This window comes from Ranitomeya variabilis, chromosome 1 (assembly GCF_051348905.1).
Source record: "Ranitomeya variabilis isolate aRanVar5 chromosome 1, aRanVar5.hap1, whole genome shotgun sequence".
In the NCBI taxonomy this organism is placed as follows: Eukaryota; Metazoa; Chordata; class Amphibia; order Anura; family Dendrobatidae; genus Ranitomeya; species Ranitomeya variabilis.
The window spans coordinates 611,237,169-611,262,783 of NC_135232.1; the positions used below are offsets into that span (position 1 = coordinate 611,237,169).

A 25,615-nucleotide genomic window follows, 5' to 3' on the forward strand; every position below is an offset into this window, starting at 1 on the left:
TGGGGAAGTACAGTACAGACCAAAAGTTTGGACACGCCTTCTCATTTAAAGATTTTTCTGTATTTTCATGACTATGAAAATTGTACATTCCCACTGAAGGCATCAAAACTATGAATTAACACATGTGGAATTATATACTTAACAAAAAAGTGTGAAATAACTGAAAATATGTCTTATATTCTAGGTTTTTCAAAGTAGCCACCTTTTGCTTTGATGACTGCTTTGCACACTCTTGGCATTCTCTTGATGAGCTTCAAGAGGTAGTCACCGGGAATGGTCTTCCAACAATCTTGAAGGAGTTCCCAGAGATGCTTAGCACTTGTTGGCCCTTTTGCCTTCACTCTGCGGTCCAGCTCACCCCAAACCATCTCGATTGGGTTCAGGTCTGGTGACTGTGGAGGCCAGGTCATCTGGCGTAGCACCCCATCACTCTCCTTCTTGGTCAAATAGCCCTTACACAACCTGGAGATGTGTTTGGGGTCATTGTCCTGTTGAAAAATAAACGATGGTCCAACTAAAAGCAAACCGGATGGAATAGCATGCCGCTGCAAGATGCTGTGGTAGCCATGCTGGTTCAGTATGCCTTCAATTTTGAATAAATCCCCAACAGTGTCACCAGCAAAGCACTCCCACACCATCACACCTCCTCCTCCATGCTTCACGGTGGCAACCAGGCATGTAGAGTCCATCCGTTCACCTTTTCTGCGTCGCACAAAGACACGGTGGTTGGAACCAAAGATCTCAAATTTGGACTCATCAGACCAAAGCACAGATTTCCACTGGTCTAATGTCCATTCCTTGTGTTCTTTAGCCCAAACAAGTCTCTTCTGCTAGTTGCCTGTCCTTAGCAGTGGTTTCCTAGCAGATATTTTACCATGAAGGCCTGCTGCACAAAGTCTCCTCTTAACAGTTGTTGTAGAGATGTGTCTGCTGCTAGAACTCTGTGTGGCATTGACCTGGCCTCTAATCTGAGCTGCTGTTAACCTACGATTTCTGAGGCTGGTGACTCGGATAAACTTATCCTCAGAAGCAGAGGTGACTCTTGGTCTTCCTTTCCTGGGGTGGTCCTCATGTGAACCAGTTTCTTTGTAGCGCTTGATGGTTTTTGCCACTGCACTTGGGGACACTTTCAAAGTTTTCCCAATTTTTCGGACTGACTGACCTTCATTTATTAAAGTAATGATGACCACTCGTTTTTCTTTACTTAGCTGCTTTTTTACCGCCATAATACAAATTCTAACAGTCATTCAGTAGGACTATCAGCTGTGTATCCCCCAGACTTCTGCACAACACAACTGATGGTCCCAACCCCATTTATAAGGCAAGAAATCCCACTTATTAAAACTGACAGGGCACACCTGTGAAGAGAAAACCATTCCTGGTGACTACCTCTTGAAGCTCATCAAGAGAATGCCAAGAGTGTGCAAAGCAGTCATCAAAGCAAAAGGTGGCTACTTTGAAGAACCTAGAATATAAGACATATTTTCAGTTGTTTCACACTTTTTTGTTAAGTATATAATTCCACATGTGTTAATTCATAGTTTTGATGCCTTCAGTGTGAATGTACAATTTTCATAGTCATGAAAATACAGAAAAATCCTTAAATGGGAAGGTGTGTCCAAACTTTTGCTCTGTACTGTATATCAATCCATGACCAATATTACATACCTACGGTATTTTTTTTTTTTTTTTTTTTAAGAAGTGAATAAGATCTCTACCCATGCCCCGAGTGCCACACTCGGCTGCCACCTTTCCTTCACCTGTCCACAAACCCCTCACTACCATGCCTCATGCTGAAATAGATGGTGAAGGCACTGAGTGATGCATCAGTTTCATAGGATTGTCATTTAGTTCATGGCACTACACAAAGGAAAAGACAACGGGGCTGATTTACTAGTCTACTTTGCGGCAGTACTGGAACCGGGGGCGGTTTCCAGGAGTGAGTAAACTTTCTGTAATTGTTTTATCACCCTTTTAATATTTCTAAATTGTATATATGAATGTTGATGAATATTTGCTTTGTAGGCCAACGTCTCTCTGTGGCTTGTGCCCGGTGAGGGGTATACTCCAGAACCCAAGGACTTAGATAAGCTGGCTGAGATAGAAGCAGAACTTCAAATGTATCATAGCGATAAAGACCCTGTTGTGACTATTGATCACGAATCGGGGACGATGGTCCGTGAGTCCAAACAGGTAAACTACGTTCTGTCAAGAAAGCAACGTCAAATTTGGTGATGGGCTTCATAAGAAATAACCAATTTAAGTCAAGGGTATTTTGGGGCTCTACACAATTTAGGCCCTAATTTGGAACGGGGCTCTGCAGGGCGATAGTGCGCATGCGCAACAGCTGCTCCATTCATTGTCTATGGACTGGCGGAAATGACTGAAGGAAGAGCTTGGTTCTGGTTCCAGAGCTCCATTCTTGCCATCACGCGAAAGCCCCAGCGGTGGGGCCTAGAGTAATCAGTAAGGTATTCCTTATCCTGAGGATAGGAGATCACTTCATATTTAGGAATAATCCATTAGAAGGGTTTTGCACTTTCAGGAAATTTAAGCTGAACGTTCTAAAGCACCTAAAATATCCCTTCCTGGTCCAGCCACGCTCTCTGAGGTTCAGTTATTTGGCTGCAGCAGTGACGTCACTTCGATAGTGTGCATAACCGTTATTGCCAATTAGTGAGATAACCTAACAAGTTAAGTGGAGCTAGGTCTTATAGACACTAGGTCAGTTTTGTTACATTATAGCCATGTTGTGCGTTTTACATTTTTGTAATCCTTTTTGTGGCTTGTCATGTTATTAATTCAATAATAAAATTATTTTAAGGCCGGAGTCACACTCAACAAATAAAACAGTGATCCGTGTGTAATCAGTTTGCAATGCGATGATGTGATTTCCTCGCATCTAGTATCCGTATGACTGATGCTGCTCCAGGCGCTCCTCTATGGCTGACGCTGCTCCAGGCGCTCCTCTATGGCTGACGCTGCTCCAGGCGCTCCTCTATGACTGATGCTGCTCCAGGCGCTCCTCTATGACTGACACTGCTCCAGGCGCTCCTCTATGGCTGACGCTGCTCCAGGCGCTCCTCTATGGCTGACGCTGCTCCAGGCGCTCCTCTATGACTGACGCTGCTCCAGGCGCTCCTCTGCGACTGACGCTGCTCCAGGCGCTCCTCTGCGACTGACGCTGCTCCAGGCGCTCCTCTATGACTGACGCTGCTCCAGGTGCTCCTCTATGACTGACACTGCTCCAGGCGCTCCTCTGCGACTGACGCTGCTCCTGGTGCTCCTCTATGACTGACGCTGGTCCAGGCGCTCCTCTATGACTGACGCTGCTCCAGGCGCTCCTCTATGACTGACGCTGCTCCTGGTTCTCCTCTATGACTGACACTGCTCCAGGCGCTCCTCTGCTACTGACGCTGCTCCAGGTGCTCCACTATGATTGACGCTGGTCCAGGCGCTCCTCTATGACTGACGCTGCTCCAGGCGCTCCTCTATGACTGACGCTGCTCCAGGCGCTCCTCTGCGACTGACGCTGCTCCAGGTGCTCCTCTATGATTGACGCTGCTCCAGACGCTCCTCTGCGACTGACGCTGCTCCAGGCGCTCCTCTATGACTGACGCTGCTCCAGGCGCTCCTCTATGGCTGACGCTGCTCCAGGCGCTCCTCTATGACTGACGCTGCTCCAGGCGCTCCACTATGACTGACGCTGCTCCAGGCACTCCTCTTCGACTGACGCTGCTCCAGGTGCTCCTCTATGATTGACGCTGCTCCAGGCGCTCCTCTATGGGTATGTGTCCACGTTCAGGATTGCATCAGGATTTGGTCAGGATTTTACATCAGTATTTGTAAGCCAAAACCAGGAGTGGAACAAATAGAGGAAAAGTATAATAGAAACATATGCACCACTTCTGCATTTATCACCCACTCCTGGTTTTGGCTTACAAATACTGATGTAAAATCCTGACCAAATCCGGATGCAATCCTGAACGTGGACACATACCCTAAGACTGACGCTGCTCCTGGTGCTCCTCTGTGACTGACGCTGCTCCTGGTGCTCCTCTGTGACTGACGCTGCTCCTGGTGCCCCTCTATGACTGACGCTGCTCCTGGTGCTCCTCTATGACTGACGCTGCTCCAGGCGCTCCTCTATGGCTGACGCTGCTCCAGGCGCTCCTCTATGGCTGACGCTGCTCCAGGCGCTCCTCTATGACTGACGCTGCTCCAGGCGCTCCTCTATGACTGACGCTGCTCCAGGCGCTCCTCTGCGACTGATGCTGCTCCAGGTGCTCCTCTATGATTGACGCTGCTCCAGGCGCTCCTCTATGACTGACGCTGCTCCAGGCGCTCCTCTGCGACTGATGCTGCTCCAGGTGCTCCTCTATGATTGACGCTGCTCCAGGCGCTCCTCTATGACTGACGCTGCTCCTGGTGCTCCTCTGTGACTGACGCTGCTCCTGGTGCTCCTCTATGACTGACGCTGCTCCTGGTGCTCCTTTATGACTGACGCTGCTCCAGGCGCTCCTCTATGACTGACGCTGCTCCTGGTGCTCCTCTGTAACTGACGCTGCTCCTGGTGCTCCTCTATGACTGACGCTGCTCCTGGTGCTCCTCTATGGCTGACGCTGCTCCTGGAGCTCCTCTATGACTGACGCTGCTCCTGGTGCTCCTCTATGACTGACGCTGCTCCTGGTGCTCCTCTGTGACTGACGCTGCTCCAAGCGCTCCTCTATGACTGACGCTGCTTCTGGTGCTCCTCTGTGACTGACGCTGCTCCTGGTGCTCCTCTATGACTGATGCTTCTCCTGGTGCGCCTCTATAACTGACGCTGCTCCTGGTGATCCTCTGTGACTGATGCTGCTCCTGGTGCTCCTCTATAGCTGACGCTGCTCCTGGTGCTCCTCTATGACTGACGCTGCTCCTGGTGCTCCTCTATGACTGACGCTCCTGGTGCTCCTCTATGACTGACGCTCTTGGTGCTCCTCTATGACTGACACTGCTCCAGACGCTCCTCTATGGCTGACGCTGCTCCTGGCGCTCCTATATGGCTGACGCTGCTCCTGGCGCTCCTATATGCCTGACGCTGCTCCTGGTTCTCCTCTATGACTGACGCTGCTCCTGGTGCTCCTCTGTGACTGACGCTGCTCCTGATGCTCCTCTATAGCTGACGCTGCTCCTGGTGCTCCTCTATGACTGACGCTTCTGGTGCTCCTCTGTGACTGACGCTGCTCCAGACGCTCCTCTATGGCTGACGCTGCTCCTGGCGCTCCTATATGGCTGACGCTGCTCCTGGCGCTCCTATATGACTGATGCTGCTCCTGGTGCTCCTCTATGACTGACGCTGCTCCTGGTGCTCCTCTATGACTGACGCTGCTCCTGGTGCTCCTCTATGGCTGACGCTGCTCCTGGTACTCCTCTATGACTGACGCTGCTCCAGGCGCTCCTCTGTGACTGACGCTGCTCCTGGTGCTCCTCTGTGACTGACGCTGCTCCTGGTGCTCCTCTGTGACTGACGCTGCTCCTGGTGCTCCTCTGTGACTGACGCTGCTCCTGGTGCTCCTCTATGGCTGACGCTGCTCCTGGTGCTCCTCTGTGACTGACGCTGCTCCTTGTGCTCCTATGACTGACGCTGCTTCTGGTGCTCCTCTATGACTGATGCTGCTCCTGGTGCTCCTCTGTGACTGATGCTGCTCCTGGTGCTCCTCTGTGACTGACGCTGCTCCTGGTGCTCCTCTATGGCTGACGCTGCTCCTGGTGCTCCTCTGTGACTGACGCTGCTCCTGGTGCTCCTATGACTGAAGCTGCTCCTGGTGCTCCTCTGTGACTGATGGTGCTCCTCTGTGACTGATGCTGCTCCTGGTGCTCCTCTGTGACTGACGCTGCTCCTGGTGCTCCTCTATGTCTGACGCTGCTCCTGGGGCTCCTCTATGACTGATGCTGCTCCTGGTGCTCCTCTGTGACTGACGCTGCTCCTGGTGCTCCTCTGTGACTGACGCTGCTCCTGGTGCTCCTCTGTGACTGACGCTGCTCCTGGTGCTCCTCTGTGACTGACGCTGCTCCTGGTGCTCCTCTATGGCTGACGCTGCTCCTGGTGCTCCTCTGTGACTGACGCTGCTCCTGGTGCTCCTATGACTGAAGCTGCTCCTGGTGCTCCTCTATGACTGATGCTGCTCCTCTGTGACTGATGCTGCTCCTGGTGCTCCTCTGTGACTGACGCTGCTCCTGGTGCTCCTCTGTGTCTGACGCTGCTCCTGGCGCTCCTCTATGGCTGACGCTGCTCCTGGTGCTCCTCTGTGACTGACGCTGCTCCAGACGCTCCTCTATGGCTGACGCTGCTCCTGGTGCTCCTCTATGGCTGACGCTGCTCCTGGTGCTCCTCTGTGACTGACGCTGCTCCTGGTGCTCCTATGACTGAAGCTGCTCCTGGTGCTCCTCTATGACTGATGCTGCTCCTGGTGCTCCTCTGTGACTGACGCTGCTCCTGGCGCTCCTCTATGGCTGACGCTGCTCCTGGTGCTCCTCTGTGACTGACGCTGCTCCTGGTGCTCCTCTATGGCTGACGCTGCTCCTGGTGCTCCTCTGTGACTGACGCTGCTCCAGACGCTCCTCTATGGCTGACGCTGCTCCTGGCGCTCCTCTATGACTGATGCTGCTCCTGGCGCTCCTCTGTGACTGACGCTGCTCCTGGTGCTCCTCTATGTCTGACGCTGCTCCTGGGGCTCCTCTATGGCTGACGCTGCTCCTGGTGCTCCTCTGTGACCGACGCTGCTCCTGGCGCTCCTCTATGGCTGACGCTGCTCCTGGTGCTCCTCTGTGACTGACGCTGCTCCAGACGCTCCTCTATGGCTGACGCTGCTCCTGGTGCTCCTCTGTGTCTGACGCTGCTCCTGGCGCTCCTCTATGACTGACGCTGCTCCTGGTGCTCCTCTGTGTCTGACGCTGCTCCTGGCGCTCCTCTATGGCTGACGCTGCTCCTGGTGCTCCTCTGTGACTGACGCTGCTCCAGACGCTCCTCTATGGCTGACGCTGCTCCTGGTGCTCCTCTATGGCTGACGCTGCTCCTGGTGCTCCTCTGTGACTGACGCTGCTCCTGGTGCTCCTATGACTGAAGCTGCTCCTGGTGCTCCTCTATGACTGATGCTGCTCCTGGTGCTCCTCTGTGACTGACGCTGCTCCTGGCGCTCCTCTATGGCTGACGCTGCTCCTGGTGCTCCTCTGTGACTGACGCTGCTCCTGGTGCTCCTCTATGGCTGACGCTGCTCCTGGTGCTCCTCTGTGACTGACGCTGCTCCAGACGCTCCGCTATGGCTGACGCTGCTCCTGGTGCTCCTCTATGACTGATGCTGCTCCTGGTGCTCCTCTGTGACCGACGCTGCTCCTGGTGCTCCTCTGTGACTGACGCTGCTCCTGGTGCTCCTCTATGTCTGACGCTGCTCCTAGCGCTCCTCTATGGCTGACGCTGCTCCTGGTGCTCCTCTGTGACTGACGCTGCTCCAGACGCTCCGCTATGGCTGACGATTCTTTAGCATTTATTGTTAGAAAATATTATTATTAGTTGTAGTAGTATTAGCATGTATTATATATAATTTTTATTTGTAATTATTTTTTACTATGCTTTATGTTGTAGTAAGTAGTATTTATCATTTGTAATGTTTTTGTACATTATTATTATTTGATTGTATATTATAGTTGTAGCCAGATATGGATTCCTAGGAGAATTTTTTTGAGAGGTCTATGGACTTTATAATTTCGTCATGATACATACAGATTGTCGTGGAAGCGCTAGATATCATACCCGCACATAGTTTCTGTGTGGAGTCATACGTCAGACAGGAGTTACACAGATCCAGACCTCGTCCTGCATGACGTACAGATGTCTCCCTGGCAGACGTGGGGCTAATTGACTCGCAGAGAAATTATAGGTAATTCTCCCTGCAGGAAGTACACACGCCAGGCTCTGGCCCTGCAAGTTATATTTAAAGCCATAATATAAGTCTTATGGGTGTCATTTTGTGGCAAATACAAGTGTTTCAGAAAAATGACAAAAACATGCAATTAACCCTCGCCGCACAGTGTGTAATGCAAGATTTTTCCGCATAGCAGAGCTGATTTATGTCTCTGCGGTTCGGGCAGTCGGCGCAGTTTACAGCTTTAAATAAAATGCTCATCGGAAGCAGCTTATTATGCTGAGCGGAGAGCGCTGTACATGTATATTATCTCGGCCTCGTATTCCAGCTCATTGTGTCTTTATTACCCTAATCAAAAGGATCGGAACATTTTTAACCCCTATGAAGACACATTTTTGGTGTTTTCCCCTTTTTAAAAAAAACATGCATTCTTATTTGTATTTTTCCACTGACTTAAAAAATAAAATAATGGCTACTCTTTAGTTCATATATCAATAATACATATGAAAATAAGCAATTTTCTGTTGTCTCTCATCAGAGAAATCTGCTTCTTTCTTTTTTCGGCCAGGACTGATCATTCAAAATTCTCAATTCTGGGGTAAAATGTGTTTTCAGTGAAGACAGACTGTCCCATTACTGAGATAGGAGATGACAGTTGGTGCTGATAAGCTTCTATGTGGAGGAGGAGCTCTGCTGATAGCTCCTCCCCTCTACAGAGTCTCATGAGCACCGTCATCTCCTATCTCAGTGATGTAACAATCTGTCTTCACTGAATACACATTTTACCCCAGAATTGTGAGAATGGATGGCCATTCCTAGGAGGAGAAACAAGCAGATTTCTCAGATATTTTACAAAGTTTATTATTTTCAAGTGTGCTATTCATTTATGAAATAAAGATTAAAACAGCGGTTACTCTTTAACCATAGTAGGACTTGTTTGTCGCCTGACCAGATGTTATGAATGACATGGCATGGTTACATTTTATTATTTTGTAGATCGGACTTTTATGGACACAACGATATCATATATTTTTGTTTTCGATTTTTTTTTTTTTAATCGGGGGAAAAAACAAAATTATATTTTTATATACACTTTTTTAATCTTTTTTTTATTATTCAGATTTTATTTTATTTTTAAGTCCCCATTAGAGACTTAAAGCTGCAATCAAATGTTTGTACTATATACTGCAATTCTTCACTACTGCAGCATATAGAGAACATGTGGATGTCCTATGAATCCAAGCTGGTGAGTGGGTCTCATGTGAGTATAAAAGGTGGCGGTAACGTGGCACTTCAGTAGGCTACCACCTGTCATGGCACTTGATTGATTCACAGGGGTTTATAGGCCATGGGCGCAATTGAACAAATTAGGCGCCGCTGTCAGAGATTGATGACAGCATTCAAGCAATTAAACAGCAGCGAATGTAGGTAGAACTTTGAGGCCGGCGTCAGCAGTATGAAACAGCCAGCACCTGTCCTATATACAGCTGGCGCAGCTCCTGATCCCGCTTCAGACACCTGCCCTGACATGTGACCTACATATGCATCACATGTTGGGAAGGGGTTAAATTCTAGAAGATGGAGGCCCAACTGCTGGCACCTATCAGAAGGGGTTGCGGCACATGTGCATACATTATGCCGTGCGTTTGAATGGGATTACAAGCGTTGTCTCACACAAGCAAATACGACTGAGCTTGCAGTACCTTTTACTGCCATTATACATAGCCCGGCGCTGTGCCCCTGAGCGACCTTTTCAATCAGCTGATCAGTGGACGTGTCCCTGGAATCGGACCTTCACCAATCTAAATAGAGCATGAAAATTAAAGTCCAGATATAATGAAAGGACCTCCATGTGGAAGATCCTCCAAGCCAGTGCTATGATCTGCCATTCCTTTTGGCAACCAAAGGATACTATAATATTATTAGTACTAATAGTTAGTGTATAATATTAATAGATTGGCTGGGAATCTGACCACGGAGTTTCCCCTCGCTCACCAGAACGTGAAGTATGCGGTGGATAGTTATGTGCACCGCCGCTTCATTCGGACAGTACGAGACTATCGGAAATGGTGATGGAGAAGGGTAAAAGCAGCTTGGTAGAAGTCACTCTGCCATATTTTATGTATAAACGGAAGAAGCTTGGATTTGCACTTCTGTGGTATATTTGTGTATTTGATATAGCGACACTTTTTTTTAAATATTGGCGCCTATCATTTACACGCGGGATAATGAAGAACAGACTGTTGTGTGCTTTTCATTATATTTGCAGTATTAGTGAGGATCAGGTATCATGGTTATGTATGCTGTTAAAACACTGGTAGCTTTATGGATTTGGAGCACAATGTATTATACGTGTCTATCTCGGGGGTAACGGCGAGGTTTTCACCGGGGCTCCCATTTAGTTATCATGAGCAGAGATGGGCAAACCCGAACAGTAAAATTCAGGGTACGTACTGAACACCAACTGTTCGGGCACTGACCCCAAACAGGGACTTCACCAGGAAGACCATTTTACTGTTCGGATACGGCACCCCAAACATCTGCATGACAGTGCAAGAATAACCAGCAGCTCTGATCGGCAGTAAGATTAATACCACCAGTCAGAGATCTGTGGTTCCCACGCTGTCAGGTGACTGGAGGTAAAATGTTTTCCTCCGGTCACAGCAGTCGGCTGATGGGACTACTACTCTCATCAACCTACACCAGCTGCCGCTAATAACCACAAGAGCTAGCGGCGGCTGATGGGATTATCCATAAGCCGATGCCTGCACTCTAAATAAATAATAAACAAAAAAGTGGGTTCCCCTGTATTTTTGATAACCAGCCAGGCAAAACTGGCAACTGCGGGCTGCAACCCTCAGCTGTCAGCGTTAGCAAGGTAAGTTATCAATAATAGAGGGGTCCTCACCCCATTTTTTTTTAATGATTTGAATAAATGATTTAAAAAAGCGGTGTGTGGTCCCCCCCGTTTTTGACAACCAGCCAAACTAAAGCACACAGCTTGGGGCTGGTATTCTCAGGCTGGTAAGGGGCCTTAAAATAGCAGCCCACAGCTTCCCAGAAAAAGCACATCTATTAGATGCGCCAATTCTGGCACTTTGCCCGTCTCTTCTCACTTGCCCTGTGGCGGTGGCAAAATGGGGTTCATATTTGTGGGGTTGATGTCACCTTTGTATTGTCTGGTGACATCAAGCCCACGGCTTAGTAATGGAGAAGCATCTATATACTGTGAGCGCACACACAGCCCTCTATATAGCATAAGAGCCCACACACACCTCCTTATATACAGCATGAGCTCCCACATAATATCCTATATACAATTTCAGCTCCAACATAGCTCCCTGTATACAGTATAAGCCCCCACATAGCCTCCTATGTACAGTATGAGCCCCCACATAACATCCTATATTCAGTATGAGCCCCCACATAACCTATATAGTGTGAGCTCCCACATAGCCTCACTATATACAGCTTGAGCCTCACATAGCCCCCTAATACAGCATGAACCCCACATAGCCTCCTATATAGAGTATGACTCCCCACATAGCCTCCTATGTTCACTACCAGACAATTTTACGTTTTTCATTTTTCCCCTTCTTCCAAGAGAACTTTTTTATTTTTATGGCCATATAACCATATGAGAGCCTGTTTTTTGTACGATGAGTTGTACTTTTGATTAACACCATTCATTTTACCTTATAGTGTACTGGAAAATGGTAAAAAATTCTAAGTGCGTTGAAATTGCAAAAAAAAGTACAACTCCACAAATAGTTTTTTTTATTTATTTATTTTTTTATTTACCATGTTCATTATATGTAAAACTGACCTGGCAATATGATTTTCCAGGTCAGTACGAGTACACAGATACCGAACATATATAGTTTGTCTTTTATTTAGGTTTTGGAAATGTGAAAAAAAAAATTGTAATTCTTGCGTTTTGATTTTTTCTCTTGTTATGCTGTTTACCTATCAGATTAATTGCTTTTATATTTTGATAGCTCGAACATTTCTGAACTCGATGATACCAAATATGTGTATTTTTTATTGTTTCATTTTTAAAGGAGCAAAAGGGGGATTATTTGAACTAGTGTTTTATTTATTTTTTTAACTGTCTTCAATAGTCCCCTTAGAAGACTTGAAGCTGCAATTGCTCGAGCTCTTGTTCTACAAGCACTGCTACGTAAAGCAGAAATCTCAATCTATGAACGGCAGCCACGAGCCGACGTTCACAGGAGATTCACAATGACAGGCACGTAGGTCAGCAGCCGAGCCCTAGCTGACATGACAACCCATCAGCCTTCCGCAATCACTTGACAGTATCACCGATGGGCAGGATGAATGACGCGCTTCTGGCCGGCGCATGTGTGGTCCCCCATTCCCTCCAACCCAGCAGTATTCAACTATGTATGAACAAATTCCCTGCCTAGCCATCTGTGTGTAACAGTGAAATCAAGGTATAGGAAAAGCATTTATATTGTCCCCTTTTCCTATGCTGACTAGGGCTTTGACTAGTCTATGGAGCGTTAGTTTCCCCAGACTAGTCAGCCCTCTTTCCATATTATCACGCCCCTATGGGTGTGATAACAATTTTCTGGAGCAGTCGTCATTGCTGACTCCAGACTAACAAACAGGCAATCCCTGCATGTGTTGTGGTTGTCGAACAGTCGAGAGACATACTGCCGCTGGCACTCGAACATATGTTTCGAGCACGCCGAAGACACTCGGATAGCACCCGAGCATGCTTAGATAACACCTTATCCCAGCACATGGGCTCATCAGTAGTACTGCAGCCAAGCGCCTATTCAGCTCCAGATGTAAGCTGAGCTTTGGTAGTCTCCCACCTATTTGAGATCTATCCTAAGAAAGGGAGGTCAATATCTTAATCCCATGAACATGAGGCTTGGGCTAGTGAAAGGTGCTCGGGATTTATTTCTATAGTTGTCCCATCGTGTTAGCGTCTAGATCACCCATCGGTGTGGTGGGCCATTCCCTCAAGTAGTGAAATGACCATTTTCCTAAAATCCTATAAAGAGAAGCCAGCGCCCAGAGCTGGGGATAAGAATGTGCGCATTGCTTCCGCTTGCTGCTGAATAGAGGTATTGAGCTCTGCAGGAGAATTGTCTGAATGTGATACAAGTCCAGGCTTCAGGTAAAGGGAGACGTCGAGAGGAGGAGGTCTTCTTTCCTACCCTGGAGCTGAATAGCATTATTCGTGAGTATGATGGAGGAATGCACTGCCGTCTCTTCTCTGATCTGAGTGTAGCTGTAGACATTCTGCATTGCGGTGGGGTGGGAGTGGATTAGGAGGATGTCTATGAGTCGCCCTGGCAGGGCCGTGGGGTACTCGGTACCGGGTCCGGTGTTTACAGGGGGATGTCACGGTGGCGACCCGGTCCATGGCCCTGGGCGCCCATGTAAAAGGGAAAGGTCTTTAAAGGGAATAAAGTTTATGTTCGTGACGCCACCTCTGGTATTCGGTCAGTGGGGACCGACGCTGCTTTAAGGGGTCCTCTGGGGTGATGTTATGGCAGCTAGATGGTATAACTTCCCACAGGTGAAGTATATCCCCAGGGCTCCCGGTGTGTAGATGGAAGATGGTGAATGGTGCAGTAAAGAACGAGGACACAGGTTTGCAGTCTCTTTACCTTGTTTACTGAAGACTTCAGGCAGCCACAGTTCAGGGAACCAGATCACAGGGCAGGCAGGGTCCGGCCGGCTTGGAGGCAAGTTAGGAGTCCCCTTATCCAGGTGGAAATCAAAGCCTTCCTCTAGCGCTGTAGTGTTGTAGTTCCTAACTGCCTATGGCTTCATATAAGGTCTTCACAGATGTTCTCTCTCTCTGTCCCCCGTATAGGATAGGACATAACCCGTGTGACTGGTGACTTGAGCCTGTTTATAGGGACTCTAGCATGCCCCGAGCTCTATGGGTGTCACCGTGCCTCCTGGGTATTAAGGCGGACAGGTAACTTGGAGTTCAGCTGTCCTGCCAATCTCTGATGTAAGTCGTAGAGGCCCTTACAACCTTGGTGTTCCGGCTACCGGTCTCTGCGCCTCAGAAGGAGAAAGCCTGCTCGTGGCTAGTCTCCCACTGATGTTTCTCTCTTGTGCTTCACTCTCCTACACGCTCACTGCAATATATTCGGCTTTCGTATAATCTCTTTCCAGGAACTGCAGCACTGCGGCTACATAGCTCCGTACACCCTCTTCTGCCTCAGACTGCTCCAGTCTGTTTCCTGGCACAAACTTTCTAACTTTCCCTACAAACTACCATATATATGGTGAGTCACCTAGTAAATAGGATCAAAAGCTCCCCCTGGTGGCCTGGAGTGTGAATGTGTTGCATGCTTGGGTTTACCTGGTGACAGTTATCCCTTCTTGCCTCCAAATGTAACATCACTCTCCCCGTGAGGAAATCAATGCTACTGTGACGACCAGGACCCTGGGGCGTCACATCTACAAAATGACTTTTCATTACCAGAGAGGGGTGCAGAGTCCAGATGCCCCTTTGCCAGCGTGGAAGGTCGGCTCACTTAGCTTCTCCCCGAGGTAGACACAGGCACACGTGTGGTTAAAGTCTCTGGGTGGTTTATTGCTTCATAAACGAAACTCCCAAACTGGTAACAGAAAAACAGCTTGTCCGGTTCAACTGAAAATAAAAAGTTCATATACAGTCCTGCACAGTTCATCTGGGACAACACCTATGGCAGCTCTCACAGGAGCTACCAGTCAGGAGGCTTCCTTTCCTCCATACACACCAACAGAGGAATAAAAACTAGCTGGACAATGAACTCTCTCCAGCCACGTCCTGGAGGTGGAGATATGGTGGGTAGGTGTCCCGCCCATCTCTGACCTACCCACCAGGAAAGCCAGGCCCATATAGCGACTAGATTGCTATCATCACATATCATGCTGGAGAAAACACTTATGGCTTTCACATCACACAGGAAAGCAACCTTTGTGACACATATCTCCCTTCATGTACGGTAGGGGCGGGGAACCTCCGCTCCGCATGCAGCCCTCGGTGGCTTTTCATGCAGCCCACGGGAAGGTCCCCAGAGTCCGCAATGTCCGGGCGGCAGCCGGCTCTTTAACTCCAAGTGCACGGCACGCAGAGTTCATCACAGAACGCTGCCTGCCCTGCACATGAATGGTGTCATCGGGGTGGGCAGGGTTAGTGATGGGTGGGCGGGGTTAGCTCCAGGGTGGGTGGGGCTAGCACCCCCGGTGGGCGGGGCCAGCACAAATGCTCTCCTGTCCCGGAAGAGGAGCTGCTGCAGCCAGAGAGTCCAGAGCGATCTCTGTGCTAGCAGCTCTGCAGGTGATCTGTTTCCCTCAGCTAATCTATGTGCCCAGTGTGATCTCTGTGCCACCCCTGCTATGTGCCCCAATATGATCTCTTTACTCCCCCCAACTATAAGCCGCCTGTGAAATCTGTGCCTCCCAGCTATGTGCCCCATGTCATCTCTGTGCCCCTCCTGTGAGCCCCAGCTATGTGCCCCAATATGATCCCTTTACTCCCCCAACTATAAGCCCCCTGTGATCTTTGTGCCTCCCAGCTATGTGCCCCATGTCGTCTGTGTTCCTCCTGTGATCCCTGTGCCCCTCAGCTATGTGCTCCAATATGATCTCTTTGCTCCCCCAATTATTAGCCCTCTGTGATCTCTGTGCCTCCCAGCTATGTGCCCCCATGTCATCTCTGTGCCCCTCCTGTGATCTATGTGCCCCCTGTGATCTCTGTGCACCCCGCTATGTGCCCCATATGATCTTTTTGCTCCCCCAACTATAAGCCCCCTGTGATCTCTGTTCCTCCCAGCTATGTGCTCCCATGTCATCTCTGTGCCCCTCCTGTGATCTATGTGCCCCCTGTGATCTCTGTGCACCCCGCTATGTGCCCCAATATGATCTCTTCGCTTCCCCAACTATAAACCCCCTGTGATTTCTGTGCCTCCCAGCTATGTGCCCCATGTCATCTCTGTGCCCCTCCTGTGATCCCTGTCACCCCAGCTATGTGCCCCTTGTGATTTATGTGCTCCTCAGTGATCTCTGTTCCCCCTGTGATCTCTATGCTCCCTGTGATTTCTGTGCTCTCCTGTTATTTGTGCCCCCCAGCTATATGCCCCCTGTGATCTCTGTGCACCCCAGCTATGTACCCCCTGTGATTTCTGTGTCCTCCAGCTATATGCCCCCCTGTGATCTCTGTTCCTCCTAGCTATGTGACCCATGTCATCTCTGTGCCCCTCCTGTGATCCCTGTGCCACCAGTGATCTGTTCCCCCTGTGATCTCTCTGCCCCCCAGCTATATGCTCCCCTGTGATTTCTGTGCCCTCCAGCTATATGCCCCCTGTGATTTCTGTACCCCCAGCTATGTACCCCTTGTGATATTTGTGCCACCTATGATCTGTCCACTCCAGCTATGTGCCCCCCAGCTATGTGCCCCTCCATGATCTGTGCCCCCCAGCTATGTGCCCTTCTTTGATCTTTGTGCCCCCCCTGTGATCTTCGTGCAACTCCTGGTCTGGAAAAGCAGCTGCGAGAAGCAATGTGATCAATATCAACTAAAACATGACAGCTGCACCAAAGAGAAGCAGCTCCAGCTATCACATTAAGGGTGAGTTACCGTAATTAATTGTTTGACTAAAATATACAGGGGTAATTTTCAAGGTGATCATTTTTATGTGGCCCCCGGATGATAGTAGAAATTTCCAAATGGCCCCGGAAAAAGGTTCCCCTCCACTGATGTACGGCATCAGTGACCCTGTCACACTAGCTATATTATATAAAAAAAGGGAAGATATATTACACTTGCTACAGTTTTTGCATTTTGGTGGAGAGGCATGGAGTAAAGCCTATACATGCATGAGATAAGCGCTGCTATGGTGTAGATGTTACTGAGCCTTCTCTCTGGAACTGGTGCTTGATAAGAATTATGGGCATGTGTCTGGCACTGAGATACCCTAAATAGTGTGCAAACTGGCTGGCACTGTTTGGCAGGGGTACACCATGGGGTGCAGCTATTCGATCATTGACTAACATTAGGCTCCTATATGAAAACAGCCCTTGGCCTGGAACCTCTTACTTTTACATGGCCCTCAGTGACTTCTAATATTCTCATAATTTATGGTACAGGCAGCATTATTTCATATATATGAACCTATTAGTCAGTCATTTCTGATTTATTTTCTTCCCACACGTAAAGAAATTATAAAGTGGAAATAAAAACCATAGGTTCCTCCGGGTGCAGCTATGAGGTGATGAACGAGCGCCCGTGATGAATTAGCTGATTTATGCAAGTGTACAAAACTTTACTGCGAAACTGCTGCACATTAAGAGACTACATTGCTCCTTGTCATTTGCAGGAAATACTGGGTAACTACTTGCGGCCACAAAGGAATCTCATAAAAGTTGCCTTCTTTATGCAAACCCTGTATTCCCATGTTCCTTACCTAGTACTCTGCCTGTATCTACCATTCTTCACTGTAGCATTGATGTCTTTTTCTCTGCCAGGCAATAATCAAGATAAGCAGATTGGTAAGCGGTGGTTGAACATGTGCAGCGCTTACAAGTGGTTTGCAATAAAGTTTGTAAATGCTGCTCAGAAGCTTTCTGTTATTGCCCATTCCAGCTAATTTCCTGCGATGCTGATCACTTTTCTTGCAGCAGCGGTGAATGCATAGATTGGACCAGCGACACAATGATATTAGTTAAATTGTTAAACAAGCAATTGTGCGCTGTCCCGAAGGAGGCAGCGGAGCTGTGCGCTCCTGAGAAAGCAAGGCGAGACAGACTCTTTAAGAAAGGTATTATTGTGAGCTAGAGTCGGATGGACGGCATTTGGGAACCAGATAATTGACAGGAGCCTCATTGATGGGCATAGTGCAGTCCCTTAAATTGCAGCAAAAGGAGTCACCCTGCAGATGCAAAATCCATGCAGTAATGGAGGCAGAATCGGAGACTAGTACAGTAACAACATCATAGAATAGCCCTCACCATTGTGTGACCACACAAATGTGCCAGTCTGATACAGCATCCATCTTCTCCTTGGGAGTACTGTATACTAAAAGCAAGTCACATTTCTATAAGCAATCTGTGTCCTCCTGAATGTAGCTGACGTAAGGTCTACCGGAAATAGTGGCTCTGTAGTCTAAGCCAGAGGGTCAGGGCTGGTGAAGCTCCTGTAATGATGGTCACAATTGGTCTGGTGAAGCTCCTGGAATGATGGTCAGAGCTCGTGAAGCTCCTGTAATGATGGTCAGAGCTGGTGAAGCTCCTAAAATGATCGTCAGGTCTGGGGAATCTCTTGCACTGATTGTCAGAGCTGTTGAAGCTCCCACAATGATGGTCAGAGCTGGTGAAGCTCCCGCAATGATAGTCAGAGCTGGTAAAGCTTCGGCAATGATGGTCAGAGCTGGTGAAGCTCCGGCAATGATGGTCAGGGCTGGTGAAGCTCCCGCAATGATGGTCAGAGCTGGTAAAGCTCCCGCAATGATGGTCAGAGCTGGTGAAGCCCCCGCAAGGGTGGTCAGAGCTGGTGAAGCTCCCGCAATGATGGTCAGAGCTGGTGAAGCTCCCGCAATGATGGTCAGAACTGGTGAAGCTCCCACAATGATGGTCAGAGCTGTTGAATCTCCCGCAATGATGGTCAGAGCGGGTGAAGCTCCCGAAATGATTGTCGGAGCTGGGGAAGCTTCTGCACTGATTGTTAGAGCTGATGAAGCTCCTGCAATGATTGTCAGGGCAGGCAGCAGATAAGAGATCATAACCAATGGAAATAAAAATTTGGAGAACCTTCTTTGCACTTAAGGGGAACTTTAGAACTTTATTGTTCAGGCAATTGGAATTGAGTAGAGGGCCCTTAAGGAATCTTTGGTTGGCAGGACATTGAAAAGAACATATTTGGTGCATTTTTCGCATATGTACACTATAGGCAGCAGCAGATGTACCAGCAGGAGGGCATTGATGGGGAGCAGAAGTGCAGGCTGTGAATCTGGGAAGACAAGGAAGAGATGGGAAACACTAATGAATAGGGGTAGAGCAGCAGTGGCAGTGGGGGGTAGCTTTCGTTTGTTTTGCCAATTTTATCAGACTGGACTGGAAAAATATCAGTCTCCACATATAATTGTTTTCATTCAACAACAATGACCTAAGATCCTGAAGGTGGTTACTATATTAGAATGTTATCTGTATATCTTTTAGTATTCACTGGTTAAGGTATAGAGAATAAATGTTAGATCGGAGGGGGTCTATTAGTACCCCCACTGATCGCTAGAATGGGGTACCCTAGTTTTTGTTCATCCCTGCAATGCCCTTGCTGGGAATCCATTGTATGGAGCGGTGGTAATTATTGCACGCTGTCAAGCCAAAAGCTTGGTGCATCATTATGCATGTTGAGGGCCTTCCCCCGTGTGTGCATGCCTACTGACACTCTCTGAGCCAAGCCTCTCTGCACATGCCTCTCATTAATCTAAAACACCCAGAAGTATAGTGAACTAGATGGTGGCCCGATTCTAACACATCGGGTATTCTAAAATCTGTATGTAGTTTATTTATGAAGTTTTCAGAATAATGCAATTTACACACAGGATTCAGCCGGCAGGCCGCGACCAATTAGAGAAGCGTGGTTCAAATTGCCACGTAGTATATTGCCCAGCCACGTAGTATATAGCACAGACACGTAGTATATAGCACATACACATAGCATATTGCCCAGCCACATAATATATTGCACAGCCACGTAATTTATTGCACAGCCACGTAGTATATAGCACAGAGACGTAGTATATAACACTCTCCATGCAGTATATAACACCGGCCACGTAGTATATAGCACAGCGATGTAGTATATTGCCCAGCCACATAATATATACCACAGCTACGTAATATATTGCACAGCCACGTAATATATAGCACAGCCACGTAGTATATAACACAGCCCATGCAGTATATAACACAGGCCACGTAGTATATAGCACAGCGATGTAGTATAGATCACAGACATGTAGTATATAGCACAGACACGTAGTATATAGCACAGACACTTAGTATATAGCACAGACACGTAGTATATTGCCCAGCTACGTAATATATTGCACAGCCACATAGCATATTGCACAGCCACGTAATATATTGCACAGCCACGTAGTATATAGCACAGCCATGTAGTATATAGCACAGAGATGTAGTATATAACACTGCCCATGCAGTATATAACCCAGGCCACGTAGTATATAGCACAGCCACGTAGTATATAGCACAGAGATGTAGTATATAACACTGCCCATGCAGTATATAACCCAGGCCATGTAGTATAGAGCACTGCAATGTAGTATATTGCCCAGCCACATAATATATACCACAGCCATGTAGTATATAGCACAGCCCATATAGTATATAGCACAGAGATGTAGTATATAACACAGCCCACACAGTATCTAACAGCCCACGTAGTATATAGCAATGTGGGCACCATATCCCTGTTAAAAAAAGAATTAAAATAAAAAATAGTTATATACTCACCCTCCGTCAGCCCCCCGGATCCAGCCGAGGCGTTTACCGATGCTCCTCGCGACGCTCCGGTCCCAAGAGTGCATTGCGGTCTCGCGAGATGATGACCGCTACGTCATCATCTTGCGAGACCGCAATGCATAGACCTGTCATCAGAGCGTCGCGAGGAGCCGGAAAGGCGCCTGGAAGGTGAGTATATGATGATTTTTTATTTTTTTTTTAATTACTTTTAACATTAGATCTTTTTTACTATTGATGCTGCATAGGCAGCATCAATAGTAAAAAGTTGGTCACACAGGGTTAATAGCAGCGTTAACGGAGTGCGTTACACCGCGGCATAACGTGGTCCGTTAACGCTGCCATTAACCCTTTGTGAGCGCTGACTGGAGGGGATTATGGAGCGGGCACTGACTGCGGGGAGTAAGGAGCGGCCATTTTGCCGCCAGACTGTGCCCGTCGCTGATTGGTCGTGGCCGTTTTGCCGCGACCAATCAGTGACTTGGGATTTCTGTGACAGACAGACAGACAGAAGGACAGACAGAAAGACGGTAGTGACCCTTAGACAATTATATAGTAGATGAGGGGCTTTAGAGAGGAACCAAGGAGAAGTATATGACTGCTCACACTGTGCGCACTAGCACTGACACCTTGTGTACGGCCGGGCTCAAACAGTGTCATTGTGCATGCACCCACACATGCTTCGTTTAGACCAGAGGTGTCAAATTGCATTCCTCGAGGGCCGCCAACAGGTCATGTTTTCAGGATTGCCTTAGCATTCCACAAGGTGCTGGAATCATTCTGTGCAGGTGATTAAATTATCACCTGTGCAATACAAGGAAATCCTGAAAACATGATCTGTTGGCGGCCCTCGAGGAATGCAGTTTGACACCTCTGGTTTAGATAGTGCTCACTTGCCAGAGAGAGCACTATCAGTGACAAGCAGGGGAAGGCCCTCAACATTCAAAATTAGGCAGCGTAACAGTTCACTGAGCACTCTGCCATGCCAACGGTGCAGCAAAGCCCACTTATATTTGTATGCGAATTAAGTATTTTTCTTAGGCACTGTAACACTAACAGGTACAGTGCTAGTATGATTTTTTTGATGCCTTGTCCCTTGAATTACTGTATAGATAGTTTAATATTGGATGATGGTCATTCAAACCCACCGATTTTGTGTATATGGGGGGGTCCTGACTCTCCCCGGATAGATGTTGTTGGCAGAAACAGTGATCAGGTCAATGGAAAGTCAATGACTTATCCTTTTTGTTTTCAGGGGTACCTGGCAGTGACTTTCTCCTTTCTCCACATTCAAGTGACATGGCTGCTTGGCCAAGTTGATAGTAGGGAGAGATAGACTAGAGACGTTGATCTTACATAACTTATGCCCTTTAATGGCAGCCCACCATACTTGGTGGGAGATATGAAGGCCATGGTCTTGGCCTGGCATGTAATAACGACAGGTTTGCATATTTTAAATGGAATAAAGGGGTCTCAATAGATGTGTTATGTTCTATATAAACATGGCTGCCTCCACTTCCATACACAGCTGTTCTTCTAGGAAGACATCTGGAGAATACTAGCCCACACTTACAGGAAGTATGTGAGATGCTGAAGTGACTCATTACACATCCTCCATTGTACTGTCATCTCTTTACCTCCTTTTCAGGAAGTTTCAGTGCTCAACTTTGGGAACCTGGAGTCTGCGCCGGGGGAGAAAGTTTTACGTTACACAAAGGAGCTGCGAGAACAGAAGACTCGTCTGAAGGAAATAGACCAGCAACTTGAAGACATCCAACGGAGCAGCAGCAGCGCTCTAAGATCAGGCACTGGTTGCAGCTCGCTGCCGAGTGAGTCATCTGAGCATATTTCAGAGTATTAACATGGGCCTTATTCTTCACACAATGTCTCTGTGTTTCTCCATGACGAGTATTGGGACTGAAGGACGTGATGTACAAGCGAGAAGGAGACAGACTCGTCATTATATAAAAGAGGTGAACTTACTAATTAGTAACAGACCAGTTCATTAAAAGGCCCATGCTTTCAACTTATGCAACTTCTTTAGCAAAGTCTCAAGTCCATTCCAATCAGAACAATTGAGACATGTCTACAGGTCATGAAAGCCTCTTTTTGGCGTACTAGTTATTAGTTGGGACTCCCTCTACCCCCCACTTCCACCATTCTGAACCCTCAGCTTTGACTACAAACGTCTCTCTTTCTGGAGGATCCAGCACGTCTATGCTTTACATGGTCAGCTCATTGATATCAATGGGTGATTTATAATACTTCATTACCCCTGTGGTGGCACTGTAGGGAAACCGAACACTTGCTGCTCGGTTCCACCATCTTATCAGTAGGCCCAACTAAAAAGAAAAAGGAATTATTCAAAGCAGTTAAATGATTTAATTAATGTAAGAAGATTTTCAGAGCCTCAAAGATTACTGAAGGAAGTATGGGCTCATGCACATGACAGATTCTTGGGATGCTGAATTTAAGGAATTTTTGTCAAGGTTGCAATGAGATAACTAAGAATGTAGGACACAGGCTTCCAGGATAAAAAGAATAAAAAAAAGACTTAAGGTGTCCAAACACTTTACAGGAACATCAGCTGAGCGCACCGATTTCTGGTGGAATTGGCCAACCATCTAGTGATTGTGGAGCTCAGGGAAAAGAAGGACCGGGCATGTTGGATTTCAACATGCTCAATCCTTTGTTTTCAAGGGACATAAGCTACGTCTGGAGTTGTTTGGCAGCAGATTAAGCCCCCTCAGTCCCCACTGATAACACAATCGAGTTGAGCGCACGTGTGTTGGGAATATCGATTGAAATAAGGTATGGTCACTCATGACCATCTGCTATTGGGAAATCTCACCATTACGTTAGTGTAGAGCACAGCCACTAGCGCTTTAACCCAGACAGCGCCAATTACAGGATTGTATTGTAATATTTCTGCCAGAAACTTTTTTTTTAAATAGTGGCTGAGATATAGAAATGCAACATGACACATTTCTTCCACTGCTTAATGCCGTTTTTTGGTTTACTTAGTAGCAACCTATCATCTGATTCACATTGCCCACAACACGGTTGCCTAATATTTTTTTCCCTGAAACGTTCTGGCGTTTCAGAGGGGAAATAGTTTAAAGATCCACGGACAAGATGAGTCCGGCACCACCACTGGCCAGCTCTTCAGAGTGCTGCTATAGGTGATCGATAGGTGTCTCACTTAGCGAGAGACCTTTCAATCATCTGAAGTAGGGCTGGAAAAAGCCGGCAAAGGGAAAATAAAAAAGCTCACCAATGCTTGGCTAACACATTCACAGTCTTTCCAAACTGCTTAACAGGGATCTGTCACCAGCTGTCACAATATTAATGTCATACATTATCAAATAAGTGTCAAACCAGATGAGGCTGGTGTACTTACTTTGAGAATCCATGTCAGAGTGGCCATATAATCCTATTATAAAAGTTTGAATGCTTGATCCTAAAATGAACATTTAATGAGACCAGGTTTAGCTCTATGGTGCTGGTATTTTTAGTATTAGTACATCATTATTGGCTAACAGGATGAATGTCAGGAAACGTACACAAAAATCATTTCATTACTGACCTGACCAATAAAACAATGAAATCGTACATTTTTATTGATTTTTTGTTTATTTTTTTTTTTTACAAAAACTTCCTAACACCACTCTTCGCAGTACATAAGCACACTGTGAGCACTGACTTTTTTTTTTGCATCTATACTAAACTAGTCATCTTCATGTTAAATTTGGTTGAAAATATTGTAATGAATATAAAAAATTAGGAAGAGAGTTAAGAAAAAAACATAACACCAGTAACACCATTGACTTCGAAACTAGTGACCCAAATCAACAGTATCATTGATTGATGAAGGCTGATCATGTGCAACCATCGCTTCTTGAGGTTACTTTAAAAAACTTTTGCAGAACGCCACACTTTATAGGTGGTCTCTATTACTTTTCCTTAGTCAACCACAAAGTGCTATGTGGTATAATACTGGTTACTATCAATGATTCAGAGGTTGAATTAAAAAAAAAAAGCAGGTTACAATACTTGAGTTATGAAGTCATAGTCTCATGAATGAGTGAATATTGAATTTGATGTTTTAACCAATGTGCTGACCAGGCATAACTCTTTTTTTCACCAGGAGCTAAAACTGTTAACCCCTTTCCAAAATTGGGCGTAATAATACGCCGTTGTCTCCCATGGAGACTATTGAAGCATGCAAAAAGGAAAAAAAAAAGTTTTTAAAAATATTAAAAAAATAAATAAAAGTTCAAATCACCCCCCTTTCGGCCCATTCAAAATAAAACAATAAAAAAAAAATCAAACATACACATAATAATAATAATAATAATAATTTGGTATCGCCAAGTCCAGAATTGCCCGATCTATCAATATAAAAAAAAATTAACCCGATCACTAAACGGCGTAGCGAGAAAAATGGTCAAAACGCCAGAATTACGTTTTTTTGGTCGCCGCAACATTGCATTAAAATGCAATAATGGGTTATCAAAAGATCGTATCTGCACCAAAATGGTACAACAAAAATGACAGCTCAGTGCACAAAAAATAAGCCCTCAACCGACCCCAGATCACGAAAAATCGAGACACTATGGGTATCGGAAAATGGCGCAATTTTTATTTTTTTTAAACAAACTTTGGATATTTTCACCACTTAAATAAAAAAGAACGTAGACATGTTTGGTGTCTATGAACTCGTAATGACCTGGAGAAAGGTATCGGCAGGTCAGTTTTAGCGTTTAGTGAACATGGTATTAAAAAAAACCTGGGATTGCACTTTTTTTTTGCAATTTCACTGCACTTGGAATTTTTTTCCCGTTTTCCAGTACACGACATATTAAAACCAATAGTGTAATTCAAAAGTACAATTCGTCCCTCAAAAAACAAGCTCTCACATGGCCACATTGACGGAAAAATAAAAAACTTATGGCTCTGGGAAAAAGGGAAGCAAATGAAAATGCAAACCCAAAAATTCCTCTGGTAGTTAAGGGGTTAAACAGCTGCCTAATGATGGGCATCTCTGGTTTGGCATATATTCCCAGTCATATTTCAGTCGTATTGTGCTTTCTGAACTGTCTGAAATCTGAAAGAGCCAGGTATGGGAAGAGACTAGTCTTTGGCACTTCTCTCAGGCTTCTTCCCACTTGGCTTGATTGGCAGGCGCCTAC

At 46.8% G+C, this 25,615-nt stretch overlaps 1 protein-coding gene across 4 annotated transcripts in view; it reads left to right on the forward strand.

The window, feature by feature from the left end:
- FSIP1 (fibrous sheath interacting protein 1) overlaps positions 1-24,726 on the forward strand; it is a 68,020-nt gene extending 43,294 nt beyond the window's left edge. For 2 of the 4 annotated variants that reach the window (XM_077260621.1, XM_077260622.1), the window contains exon 10: positions 22,072-24,726. In XM_077260621.1, the coding sequence (XP_077116736.1) occupies positions 22,072-22,284 (213 nt within the window). In that variant the 3' untranslated portion in view covers positions 22,285-24,726. Of the gene's footprint in view, positions 1-2,025; positions 2,194-22,071 lie in introns of all 4 variants that reach the window. The other 2 variants (XM_077260619.1, XM_077260620.1) reach the window with 2 other exon arrangements.
- The last annotated feature ends 889 nt before the right edge of the window (positions 24,727-25,615 follow it).